General features: G+C 38.2%; 1 protein-coding gene across 6 annotated transcripts in view; it reads right to left on the reverse strand.

The window, feature by feature from the left end:
* LOC149822214 (splicing factor U2af large subunit B-like) overlaps window positions 1–14172 on the reverse strand; it is a 219656-nt gene that overhangs the window by 82019 nt on the left and 123465 nt on the right. For all 6 annotated transcript variants that reach the window (XM_089980673.1, XM_089980672.1, XM_089980671.1 and 3 more), the window contains one exon: window positions 7708–7796. In XM_089980673.1, coding sequence (XP_089836799.1) covers window positions 7708–7796 — 89 coding nt within the window. The remainder of the gene's footprint in view (window positions 1–7707; window positions 7797–14172) is intronic.

A 14172-nucleotide genomic window follows, 5' to 3' on the forward strand; every position in this document is an offset into this window, starting at 1 on the left:
CCACAAACGAACTTGTAACCATCATCCATAAGAACCAAAACAATTTCTTTATTTATGAGTGAGAGTAAACTGTACAGAGAATGCTTTATTCAACTGAAAGTAAAGTAACAATTGAAAAAGCAAGAAGGATTGAAGAAAGAGTCACTCTGTCCTCTGCTGAAGCTGTCAAGCCCAAGTATGACTCTCATCCATCTCCAGTAGTCAGTCCAACCACACTGTTCACCATGTCCTGTGAAAAACCAACAAAGTAGGGTGTCAGAACAGAAATTCTGAGCACAGCTACTTCTAAAGAAACCAGATGAGACAAACAACATGGATAAGATTTCATGCAATGATTTGAGTGAGTGCAGATATAAAATTTGCAACATTCAAATATCCATATATACCAACAATTATATATGCTCATCAGTCAAGAACAGTAAAGCAGTACCATATATCAAGAACTAAATAACCAAACCTTGCAGCATGATTTCAAGAAGTAATCATATGCTACCACCAAATCATGTCATGATATAGAGAATGATTCAAACATGCATGATCTAATGCATAACAAGAAAATGCATGATTATGTACAATGCATGATTTCTTCTGTTATCTTTCATTTAAGTTTCATCTTTCCATATGCATGCCCTATTAAATGCACACAGCTTTAAGTTCTTCTTTTTAATTACCGTTGCCCGCAGATACACCAAACGGGTACAATCCCCGAGGTCAAGTAGGTTCTCAGGGTAGCTTAACACACAATTTGTATTTTATTACTGGGTTCCAACTTAGCGCTCGACTGAATCACCTTCGGAACATTAGACCTCCACATCTAATGTCGGGGACACAAGGGACACCCAACGCCCACAAGTGTCACTTCCTTGGTACCATAAACAACAGTTGTGTCAAACACACCACTCCCGGGTAAAGTGGCGGACTCTCCCTAAAACTGCAGCCAGAAGAAAAAACCTCAATATCGGGTTTAGCGGACAAAATTACAGCACACGGAGTTTTGTATCCTCACAGTCTCCCCAAGACCGGATATCTAAGATTCTCATACTCCATATGAGATATCCCAGAATGTATATTACATTGTTCTTATTTATTATATTTTTATTAAAGTTAATTCTTTAAGTTCGCAACACCATATGCAAAAGTAAAGTAAAAACCCGCATCCTCCCTTGCGGGGACCCCTTACGGAACTCCAGCCCGTATAAACAACTAGAACAGTGTAGTAATGTGCCAAATCATCTTATATGGTTCAAGTGATGCAATTAAAAACATATGTGAAATAAAACCAAACCAACGGCTCTCCAGGCCGATGATGGTCCATTTAGGCCATCGATGCACCACATAATAAAACTGAATTAGTGTTTCATTTATAACGCTAGGCCAATGATACTAAAAGCATGTGCACCCATGCAATCATAACCCAACCATATGCATGTTATTTATCAATCATATGCATTTTCACTATGTGTGTGTTACCTACATAACATACGGGTATTAATCAATCCATGGTTTCTTTGAGTGTGAGTGCACATGTACCATTTCACATAATAAATCAAGCATCCATGCCCAAGAAGAATTACCAATAACTGAATCATGCTCACACTCATGAGTACCATAATCATAACAATAACAGTTACATAACCTTCTTTGAAATAACATTTCAACCTGTTCTTAACACATAGATAGGTATGTGTAGGTTTCAAGATTTTCCTTTATTCATACCGGAAGTTAGATCATACACAGTATCTATTAAATTTGGAACACATTTTCATTAAACTGATTCTTATTAGTCAATTGAAATCATAAACTTTCATGGCAAACCAATACACCCTGCATGCTCAAAGTATATCAATAATACATTAGGTCATTGGGACTACTTGATTTCATAACTACACTTCCATTTTACATTTTTCATAATATATATATATATATATATATATGGGTATGGTATTTTTTTTCCAAGTAGCTGGGAGGGATCTTTGATTGGCTGTTGCATGATGCTTTTATCTATATATATCCTGCCAAAGTACGAAATTCCATCCAGATACACAGATACCTTTGCTGGTTAAGAGGTATGTCTAACTAAGCTCATAAATTGCTTGTCCAGCATTGAGTGTTAATATTGGATAGAATGAGGAAATTCTTCTTGATAGTATCAACCAATATTTAATTTGTGAATAACCAAAAATAGCGTAGGAAAAAGATTGGACACTAATAGTTTATTTAGCAAAGAAATGAATGAAGGCTAAAGAACTTTCACAAGAAGTAGAGTTGTTTCAATCCTCCAAACTCTTCACAACAGGAAGTCTTCCATGGAATGGTAAAATAACGTACCCCTTCTAATAGTACAAAAACCAAATGCAAACCGAAAACATAAAATTCAAATTCTGGGAATCCAATATTCAGTCCAAAATACAATGCTCCATTATGGAATGAGCAAGACAGGATATGCAGTAAATTTTTGGAGGCTTAATTACCTAATTAACAACAGCAACTACAAATCCCACACAGTCCTTAAGTACTTGGTTTCAAGAATACAAGCACTCAGGTTCAGATACAACATATTTCAGCTGAGTAACAGTATCAAGACTTAACTCCATACACAAGATCAATTGTTTTCATGACTTTAAATTATTGTTATCATATCATATCCAAGCATAGAACATTTGGCAAAGAAAACAGAGGAAAGACTCATGGTATATGCTACAATCTGCCACCTATGTCACAGGGACTCGGCAAAACATATGCCGCACCCGCGTCGACGCGACGCGACGCGGGTGCGCGTGCGGGTGCGGCACCGGGTGCGGTCAACACGACCCTGGGTGCGGTCAATGCACCCAGGGTCATTTTTGTCCACGATTTGGGCGTAAAAAAAAAATCCCCGATGAAAAGGAGGATTAGGGCAAAACTTTTTTTTGCCCTAATCTCTCCTCCCTCTCCCCCTGAGCTCGAGCTCTCTCCCAGCTCCGCCGCCCCAGCTCCTCCTCTCGGCTCATCGTCTCGGCTCATCCTCTCCTTTCGCAGGTACCCTCTCTCACTCTCTTCTTGGGTCGGCAGGGGAGGGGCCGAGCACCCCCCCCCCCTCTCTCAGTCTTTTGTTGGGTCGGCAGGGGAGGGGCTGAGCCCCCCCTGCTCCCTCATTTTTCGGCACAGGAGGGGTTTTTTTTGGGTCGACAGGGGAGGGGCCGAGCCCCTCCCCCATGTGTTGTTTTTTTTGGGTCGACAGGGGAGGGGCTCGGCCCCTCCCCCATGTGTTGTTTATTTTGGGTTGACAAGGGAGGGGCTCGGCCCCTCCCCCATGTGTTGTTTTTTTTGGGTCAACAGGGGAGGGGCCGAGCCCCTCCCCCATCTGTTGTTTTTTTTGGGTCGACAGGGGAGGGGCCGAGCCCCTCCTCCATCTGTTTTTTTTTTTGGGTCGACAGGGGAGGGGCCGAGCCCCTCCCCCATATGTTTCTTTTTTTTTTGGGTCGACAGGGGATTTAGCTGAGCCCAGTATTCCTTCTAATGATGCATTTGATGATGAAGAAGAAAATTATTAGCATCCATTACTTCATCAGGATATACTTTGGTATGTAATTTAGTTCTTTTATGCAATACTTATTTGATTGATATTTAGGTCGATTTATGTAATTGCTTTACTTATTTGATTGATAATTTGATATTTAGGTTGATATATTGCATGCATGATGAATCATATTATGAGTTTATGACAATGTTTACTGTTAAATGTTAAACTGTTAAAACTTCAAAATCATATATATATATATATAAATTTTTTTTTACATTTTTGCCCCTGCCGCAACCCCGCACCCGGGTTTTTTGGAAGTGCCGAATCCCCGCACCCGCACCCGCACCCGCACCCATGTGACATAGTCTGCCACTAATAGGGTTATAAAAAAAATTTAAAATCTCCATATTCGAATACATCTCCTCATCCTACCTGTGTTCGTCGGTTCCCAGCTAGGAAACCCCAAAATCTAGGGTGTTCATGCAAGAAAGTGGGGACCTTCACGGCTGGGACCATCCCCTACCTCAGCCCAACCCCCACAATAGGCCTGATTTGGGGAGTTTTCATGTTAGAGTTAGACCCAAGGGTTTTCCCCAAATCAAATGCCACTACCATCTGAACCCCCTTTTTGTCCCTTGAAAACAGGGAATCCATCCATCGACAGGGTTTTGTGGATGCTCACCTCAAACTCCACACACGGGATCGAACCCATGTTCGATCCCTCACCCAAATCCAAGAGTCGTACCTTATTCGACGATTTTTCCGGCGGTCGAAGGCTGGAGACGCGATGGCAAGGTCGCGACTGATGCTCCTCCTGACAGGGCTACTCGTCGTGGCCTCCAATGGCAGCCGGTGGCCCACGCTGTCTGACGGTGGCGTTTTGCCCTCCGGCGTGCACTCACCGAGCGAGAGAGAGAGAGAGAGAGAGAGAGAGAGAGAGAGAGAGAGAGAAGAGGGCAAGACCCCCTCTCCACTCCCCCTTTATCGGCTACTCCCCTCCCCTCTTGCCGAGAGGCGCGGGGTCGGTTGCCCCTTTCTGTTTCCGATTCTTGAAAACAAGAATCGTGCCCTAGGCACGATTCCTATTTTAATGCCCCCCCTCTTTTAAAATTGGACTCGGGTCCGGGTCCGAGCCCGTGACCCGCGACGCTGGGTCCATTGTTAAAATGGACCCGGTTTGCCTGTGAATGACGGATCCTCAGTTGGATCCGGGTGGATCCAACTGTGGGTCCGACCCTATATACCAAAATTTTCTCCTTTTTATCTTATAATTAATATTATCTTTTTAATTTAAAATTAGCATTATTCATATAACTTAAACCCCCATTTTGTAGTTTATTTACAGATTCGGGTAATGGGTCCGAACTCTACGACTCGGGATCCAAATCCCAATTTGGATCCGGGCTGGATAAAGAGTGGATCTGTCTCCACTATTTACTGTTTTCTTTATTTTATTATGATTATATATATATATTAAAATATCTGTACAGGTATATGTATATGGATCTGAAAGGTGGATCCCGGACCCATCTACGCACCCCTTTTAAATAATCATTCCCGGAATTATTTAATTAATTAAAAATTATTGTACTTATGCATACATATCAATTTTACGAGGTAAATTTATTCGAAAAATCCCTTTATGGGTCCTGTATCTGAAATTTGGATCTCAGGCCCAAATAACTCTGTTATGCAATATATATTATAATATATTTAAATAAATGCCTAAAATTAGGGTTATTACAAAAAGAGTTTAGTTGGTTGGTTATGGATGACAAATGTAAGTTTGTTTATGGTGTGTGGTTATCCAACTGAAATCGGAACTGTAAGAACCCCGGGTTTCTGGGAAGTTTTTCGCAACTCTTAGGAAAAAAAATCCGCATTTTTCAAATGTATGAGTTGGGGTCGTTACAACAACCACTAAAGTCATGTGGATGAGAGCATTACTTTTCGATATGGGTGTTGATGTCTCTGAATCTTCAAAACTATACTGCGATAACAAAAGTGTCATCTATATAGCCAGCAATCACACATTTCATGAGCGAATGAAACACATTGAAATGGATTGTCACTATATTCGCAAAGAATATTTGAAGGGGACTATGATGTTGCCATATGTTCAATCTGAATTTCATATTGCAGACTTCTTCACCAAAGCTCTTTCACTGTCCTGACTTTTGTATCTTCTTAGCAAACTTTCGGTGATTTCATCGTAAGGTTGAGGAAGAGTGTTAAAATTATATGTATATAAATACTCGACAAAGGTATTTCTATCTTTTTGTATGTAGTATAGTCCACTAGGGACTTAAGTGTAATATTTATTTTCTTTTTATTTTTGTTTTTTGACTTTTTGTCAGTCATACTACGACTGTTGGACTGTCTCCCACTCCTTGAGTGAGGCTCTATAAATAGAGTCTCACTCCCTAATTGTAAGCCAATGCTCTTTGAAGCATTTTGGTATTTTATATAAAGGCTCTCCCTCTTTTCCAATAGGCTTTTTATGCCTTTTGCTGTTTTGTATTTCATCTCGTATGAGATTGTAATCGGTTCATTTGAACCTCGATTTGTGTGTGTATAAGCCCGTTGTTGGCATTATATTTGTTCACCCTTGTTTCATTTCAATGAAGATGATAGGACATTCTCTTTCTCATCTTTTATTTCTGCAAAATATACTGAAGTGGGACTTAATTCAGCCGTCCAAATGCCCAGCAAGATCTTGACTTCTAATAAGAGCGAAATTTTGCCTATTCTAGGTAAGACAGTTGGAATTATTTAGTTTTTCAAAAACCATGTGAAGAACAAAAGTGGAGGACAAAGGAGTATGATGATTTGAGTCCATCTCAAAAGGAAAGAAGTCAAAAAACTAAAGGAATAGGACACCAATGGAAATTAGGACACAATGTCTCAAACAAAAGCAACAAGAAATAGCACAAAACAGCAACAAGGATCACAACGATATATATATATATATAGTCACTTGTATCGTTAAAGGTAATTTTTCGGCGACGGTATTTCTCAAAAAGATTCTCAACATTGATAAATCTCGGGAATATCTCAAGAGTTTAAAATTTTGAAAAAATATAAATAACAAAAAAACTAAGAAAATAACAAGTTTTGCATTATTTTTCTTCCAAAAATATAAAGAAACATGTTTTATAGGTTTTAAAATATAAAAGAAACAAAAAAATAGGAAATGCAAACTTAAAATAAATAAATAAATAAATAAAAGAGTTTTTCACAAAAATATCATGATATTATCGTGACAATATCACGTAATTTTGTCTTCTGGCGATATTTTGAAAATATCATGAGATATTACCTTTAATATCAGTTACCGTAAAATATCAGATTTCTCGGGAAATTTTCAAAATATCGCCGATATCAATGATAGTGATATATATATATATATATATATATAATTGCTATCCATGATATGAAATAACTCCCAACCATAAAACATGGTAAACCATATCTGCGTTCTTTTTTCCTTTTGTAGATCGGTGCAGCAACAAGGCAAGATCAGGCTCCCTTTTCGCATGGTCTGATCTTAACACAACAACCAAGCCTCCTTTAACTTCTTTTTTTATCAAAAGAATACTAGGCATGATGCCTAGGGTATCGTGCCACAAGCAAAAGAGGATAACCAGGCTGTGAGAGACATCAGCACAACATTTTAATGTTTTGTTTCAAAACTCAAGGCAAGGATATTGAAAGAATCACACACATACATATAGATTGATCTATATGTATTGCAGCAAGGAAGAAAGAAAAAGATTTTTTTATAAAAACAAAGGATTTTAAGAGAAATAAGGATCAGATTGGGAACTCGAAAACAACTTGGCGCTGCATCTCACACATTACTTATGAGGGAAGATGTGTGGTATCTCTCTTTTATAGATTAATTTCTAAAACAAGGCATGTTACATAAATAACCCCATAAATAATACACAAGAAATATCATACATGGGTAAAATGAGAATACAAAATATTAAAAACAGACAGACAGACAGACAGCAGTATTGCATCTAACATGAGAAGAATCAAATAATAGATCTGAATCTAGATCCAGATACGGTGCAAAACATCACATCTCAATAATAAGTTGTAAGAGATTCATAATTGAAAAGGATAAAAAACAAGTCTCATTGGACTCAAACTTAACATTTCCCCACCATAATGAACATAATATGTATATAACTATGTACCTTGCAGTTGCTCGCCTTACAGTCAATGTCTTATCACCCATTTTTAGGCCATTCAGAGCAGCACAAGCAATGTCTGTGACAGATGAATCCTGGAACAAATGACAGAATTTGGTTAGATAAATCATTTTGTGTGTATGTGTGTGTGATAGTTGTTAAAATGTAAACTGTAATATATATATATATATATATTATTTAATATTATTATATTTTCTTTTATTATTTTCTTTTTCTATTTTTCTTTATTTTCTTTTTTAGCATCTAGTTCAATAGAAACTAGATATTTGATCCAGTCAAGTTCCTCTATTGGAACTTGACTGTGCAAATAGTTGTTGGACTGTAGTCCAACAGCTATAATAAATGTTGTTGGACTATAGTCCAACAGTTATAATAATAAATGTTGTTGGACTGTAGTTCAACAGCTATATTAAGAGACGTTGGAATCCAACGTCTCTTTTGGAGAGCTCAAAATGAGCTCTCCTCTCTCTCCCACTTTTTTGTATATATAGGGGTGAACCCCTTCAATGTAAATAACCATGCTTCTTAAGCATTTTGTTCATGAATAAAGTATTATTTATTTTTCAAGTGTTCTTCCTTTTATACCCTTTCAAGGGTCATGCTTGTAGTGTCTCCAATAGACACTTGTTTGTGAGTTATTTGTGCATTTGTTGAAGACCACCATTTCATTACATGGTATCAAAGCTACGAAATCCTTAGATCTTGAAGTGCTTCCGCCTCGATTTCCGTGCCACATTTACAAAAGGTGTTTCATCACCTTGTTCTTGGCTCAAGAAGATTTGTTTAAAGAAAGACGAACTTGTGCTACAAAAAATTTTGGTTTTGTATCCTCTTATTCCTTTGTCTACTCTTTTTCTTTTCTTTTTATTTTTCTCTCACTCTCCTCCTATTTATTCCTCTCTTACCCTTGTAAAAGATGGATGACAATGATAAGATCATCATCTTTCCTATGAAGCTAAATGATACTAACTATGTAATGTGGACTTCGATTATGAAGCACCACATTTGGGGAAAAGGTTTATGGGGTATAGTGGATGGTTCCGATTTGGAACCTAAACTATCTCTTACCAAGAAAGAGGGTGATAGGTTCCTCTAACGGAAGAAGAGAAGAGTAAGGCGTTAGCCACTTATGAAAAGAAATGGAAAGAATGGAGGATAGGGCATGCAAAAATTATATCATGGCTCATCAATAGCATAGACATTAAAAAATGCTCTAGTCTATCTAAGTTTGAGCATGCCGATAAGGCTTGGGAATACCTCAAAAACATGTATTCCCTTAAAGATATTGCACATGTATGCAATTTACAAGATAAAGTTCGGACAATGACTCAAAAAGATAAAACTATTCGAGAATATTATAATGAGTTGTCCGAACTTTGGGAAGAGTTGGCTCTTCTTGAGCCCAAATGGCATTGTGCCGAAGACATCGAGCTTCGCCAAAAGCAACTCGATATGGAACATTTCTATCAATTTGCAAATGGTCTAAGGCCGGATTTTGAATCCACCAAATCGACCCTTTTACATCATGGAAAAATTCCTTCTATTGTTAATACCAGTGTTACCGGAAGCGCCTAGCTAAAAGGGGAAGCGCGCTTCCCCGAAGCGCGCTTCGGAAGCACGAAACGTCGCGCTTCCGAAGCGTGGGGGGAAGCGTCCCCCTTTTTTGGGAAGCGCGCTTTCCTTTAATGGGGGACGCGTTTCCCTTTAATAGGGGACGCGCTTCCCTTTAATGGGAAGCACGCTTCCCCCACGCTTCCCCAACGCTTCCCCCTCGCTTCCCCCACGCTTCCCCCTCGCTTCCCCTGTTTTTTCAAATTTTTTATATTTTTTATTTTTTATTTTTATTTTTTTCGCTTCCCCCTCGCTTCCGAGACGCTTCCTAGGTTGCTTCCGAGACGCTTCCTAGGTCGCTTCCAAGACGCTTCCCGAATCGCTCCTAAGTGGTCCCACGCTTCCCCGCTTCCTAAAATTTTGAAAGTGCCTCGCTTCCCGCTCCCGCTTCCCGTATCGCTTCTCGCTCCCGCTTCCTCAACTGGCAACCATGGTTAATACTATAGAAGAGCTCACTATGGAGGAAAATAGACTTAGAAAAAGTACTCCAAAAGTTGATGATGACTCCGTTTTAGCTGTATCTAGACCGGAGAATCATACTCGTACTTACAAGCCGCCTCATTTTGGAAGGCAAAACGGCGACTTTGATAAAAGAAAAGTTATTTGTCATCATTGTCATGAACCGGGGCACTATAGGCCTCAATGTCCAAAGTTAAAAAGAAGAGAAGAAAAAAGAGTTGCATCTGTTGAATCTGAGTCAAAAGATCAAGATGCACCTGTGTCTATGGCTCAACTGATGGAAATCCTTCAACCTCTTCTCAAAGGGGTATCCTCCTCAACCGAAGCCTCAACTAAAGCGGCAGTTGCATCTTTCTCCGGTCCAGGTAACTTTCCTTGGCTTTTAGATTCTGGTGCTTCTTTTCATATGACCCCAAATGTTAATAGTCTATCCGAATGTCTTAAAAATAACTCAAGTGTGTCAAAGGTTTTTACAGCCGATGGCACATCTCTCGAAGTAAAAGGAATAGGATGTTTTGAAAATCTTCAAAAATCCAAAAGATTTTTTATCCCAGAAGTTATATATATCCCTAAACTTAATTTGAATCTCTTATCTGTCTCGCAAATATCTGATTATGGATGTAATATCTCCTTCTCTTCTCATGCTTGTTGGGTACAGGATCGCCAGTCAGGAAAGCTGATTGGGGAAGGCCATAGAAAAGGACTTTATTACATGGACTTTTTGGAATTACCCAAGAATGCATTTTGTTATAATATTCAGAAATTAGAATTGGATTTATGGCACAAAAGGCTTGGCCATCCTCATATGTCTAAAATTCAATATTTTCCAAGTTTGAAAAAAAATTGTAATTCTGAAAATTTTTCTTGTAAAGACTGCATTCTTGGCAAAATGAAAAGGTTACCATTTCTTAGTAGAACTTTTGTTTCCTCACAACCACTTGAGTTAATACGTTCGGATGTTTGGGGCCCCGCACCAGTTATTTCCAAAGGTGGTTATACATATTATGTCATTTTTGTTGATGACTTTTCTAGACATACTTGGATTTATTTTCTTAAACATAAATCTGATGTCTTTGCTAACTTCCAAATATTTCATAAAATGGTTAAAAATAAGTTTCAAAATGATATTTCTGTTTTTCGCACTGATTCAGGGGGAGAATTTATGTCCAATGAATTCAAAGACTATCTCAATTTACATGATATTACACATCAAAGATCATGTCCACACACTCCACAACAGAATGGCTTAGCCGAACGCAAACATCGGCACATTATGGAAACTACTAGGACATTGCTAATTGCAAATCAAGTTCCAAAAAGTTTTTGGGCTGAAGCGGTCCTAACTGCCACCTACCTCATTAATAGGATGCCATCTTCCTCATTAAAGAATACAACTCCAATAGAAAAGCTTGTTAATTTAACTCCAGATTATTCTAGATTAAGAGTCTTTGGATGCAAATGTTTTGTTTTCACCAACAGAAATGACAAACTCTCTCCTCGTGCAATCCCATGTGCCTTTTTAGGATATGCTGATAATCAAAAAGGCTACAGGTGTTTCGATTTTCAAAATGACAAATTATATGTGTCAAGAAATGTATCTTTTTTGGAAAAAGAAAGCTTCTTTGAATTTGAAAAATCCAAGGATGTCACTGAATACTCGTTTTTAATTGATCCAACTTCAAAATCCAATGAATGTGATGTTGGATGTGACCTTGACAATGATCAAAGTCCTATTGTTGTTGAAAATGATGATAATGAAGAGCAAATCCATAGGGATGTTAGTCTACAATATTCAAGACGTAGAGAGCAAAATCTTCCATGTGCATTACAAAAATACTCTGAAGTCTAACCTAGAAGAACGTCTAGAATCTCTAAACCTCCAGAAAAAATTGTCTTATGAATCTTTTTCACCCACGTATAGGGCCGCCATTACATTAATACAATCATATGTTGAACCATCATCCTATTCTCAAGCAAAAAATCATATAGAATGGATAGAAGCCATGAAAATAGAATTGGATGCACTAGAAAAGGCCAATACTTGGACGATACAAGATATTCCTCCGGGTAAGAAACCTATAGGTTGTAGGTGGGTATACAAAGTCAAAACCAAAAGTGATGGGACCCTGGAAAGATATAAGGCCCGTTTAGTAGCAAAAGGATATGCCCAAGAGTATGTCATCGATTATGAAGAAACATTTGCTCCTGTGGCTCGTATGACCACTGTTAGAACTTTAATAGCCTTGGCCTCCATTAGAACATGGCCTATCTTTCAATTAGATGTCAAAAATGTTTTCCTGAATGGGAATCTCGTTGAAGAAGTATACATGGAAGCCCCACATGGTATTAGTATCCCTAAGGGTAAAGCTCTTCGTCTAGAAAAAACTCTTTATGGTCTTAAACAGGCTCCAAAAGCCTGGTATGACTGATTTAGTCATGTTATGCTTGATATTGGTTTTCAACCTTGTTTAACTGACACTGCTTTGTTTGTTAAGAAATCTGATGCAGGCATCATTATTCTTCTTCTCTATGTGGACAATATGATCATCACCGAAGGCGACAAACAGGGAGTTGCAAATATCAAATCTCTTTTTAAAACTCACTTTGAAATGACTGACTTAGGTTTATTAAGATATTTTTTAGGCATTGAAGTTGCTTATTCCCCTTGGGGGTATTTGATATCTCAATCTAAATTTGCTCTTGATATCGTTTCCAGGTCTGGAATTACAGATGATAAGAAAGTAGACACTCCAGAAGTTGTCAATGTTAAAATGAAAATTGATGATGGAGAACTTCTTGATGATCCTACTCCTTATAGACAGCTTGTTAGAGCTCTTTCTTATCTTTCCATTACTAGGCCAGATATAACTCATGTGGTTCATACAGTCAGTCAGTTTCAGCATGCTCCCACCTCCGTGCACATGGGAGCGATTTTGCATATTATTAGATACTTAAAATCCTCTCTTTCACGAGGACTCTTCTTGTCTGCTTCATCTTCATTAAATTTAATTGCATATACTGATGTTGACTGGGGAGGTGATCCCAATAATAGACACTCAACTACTGGTTTTTGTGTGTTCCTAGGTGAAACCTTATTTAGGTGGAGGTGCAAGAAGCAGCAGGAAGTCTCTATTTCCTCCACCGAAGCTGAATACAGAGCCATGGCAACCACCACTATGGAGGTTGTTTGGCTCAGACGACTGCTAGCGGATATGGGAGCTAAAGCAACGCAAGCGCTTCAAAGATGTGTTGTGACAACAAAAGTGCGATCTACATTGCAAGCAACCGGACATTCCATGAGCGCACTAAACACATTGAGATGGACTGTCACTATGTCAGAGAGGAATACTTACATGGAACCATTGATCTGCCATATGTTACATCAGAATATCAATTAGCAGACTTCTTCACCAAGCCTCTCGCTGCTCCCAGATTTCACTTCCTCTTAGACAAACTTTCGCTCATTGTACCGTAAGTTTGAGGGGAAGTGTTAAAATGTAAATTGTAATATATATATATATATATATATATTATTTAATATTATTATATTTTCTTTTATTATTTTCTTTTTCTATTTTTCTTTATTTTCTTTTTTAGCATCTAGTTCAATAGAAACTAGATATTTGATCTAGTCAAGTTCCTCTATTGGAACTTGACTGTGCAAATAGTTGTTGGATTGTAGTCCAACAGCTATAATAAATGTTGTTGGACTATAGTCCAACAGTTATAATAATAAATGTTGTTGGACTGTAGTCCAACAGCTATATTAAGAGACGTTGGAATCCAACGTCTCTTTTGGAGAGCTCAAAATGAGCTCTCCTCTCTCTCCCACTTTTTTGTATATATAGGGGTGAACCCCTTCAATGTAAATAACCATGCTTCTTAAGCATTTTGTTCATGAATAAAGTATTATTTATTTTTCAAGTGTTCTTCCTTTCATACCCTTTCAAGGGTCATGCTTGTAGTGTCTCCAATAGACACTTGTTTGTGAGTTATTTGTGTGTTTGTTGAAGACCACCATTTCATTACAATAGTCAATGTCTTATTACCCATTTGTAGGCCATTCAGAGCCGCACTAGCAATGTTGTGTGTGTGTGTGTTTGTTTGTGTATTGAAAAGTGCAAAGATCATTAGGAAAAAAGGGCGACAAGTGATCACCAAACCAATTACAGCATAGCAATCACAGACATACAAATAAGTTGTTCCTGATTCTAACAAGACCAAAGTTACCAGAAGCTTCTTAGATAGGTGGGAAGCACACTTCCCAGAAACTCGCTTTGGAAGCGCGATACTCCTCGCTTCCGAAACTTCATGGGAATCTTGATTCCCCGCGCTTTTTCTATGTTTCCCACACATTGCCCAAGCTTCCTATATACTTTT

The sequence above is a fragment of the Nuphar pumila genome, chromosome 11 (assembly GCF_984573655.1).
Source record: "Nuphar pumila chromosome 11, dmNupPumi1.hap1.1, whole genome shotgun sequence".
NCBI lineage: Eukaryota > Viridiplantae > Streptophyta > Magnoliopsida > Nymphaeales > Nymphaeaceae > Nuphar > Nuphar pumila.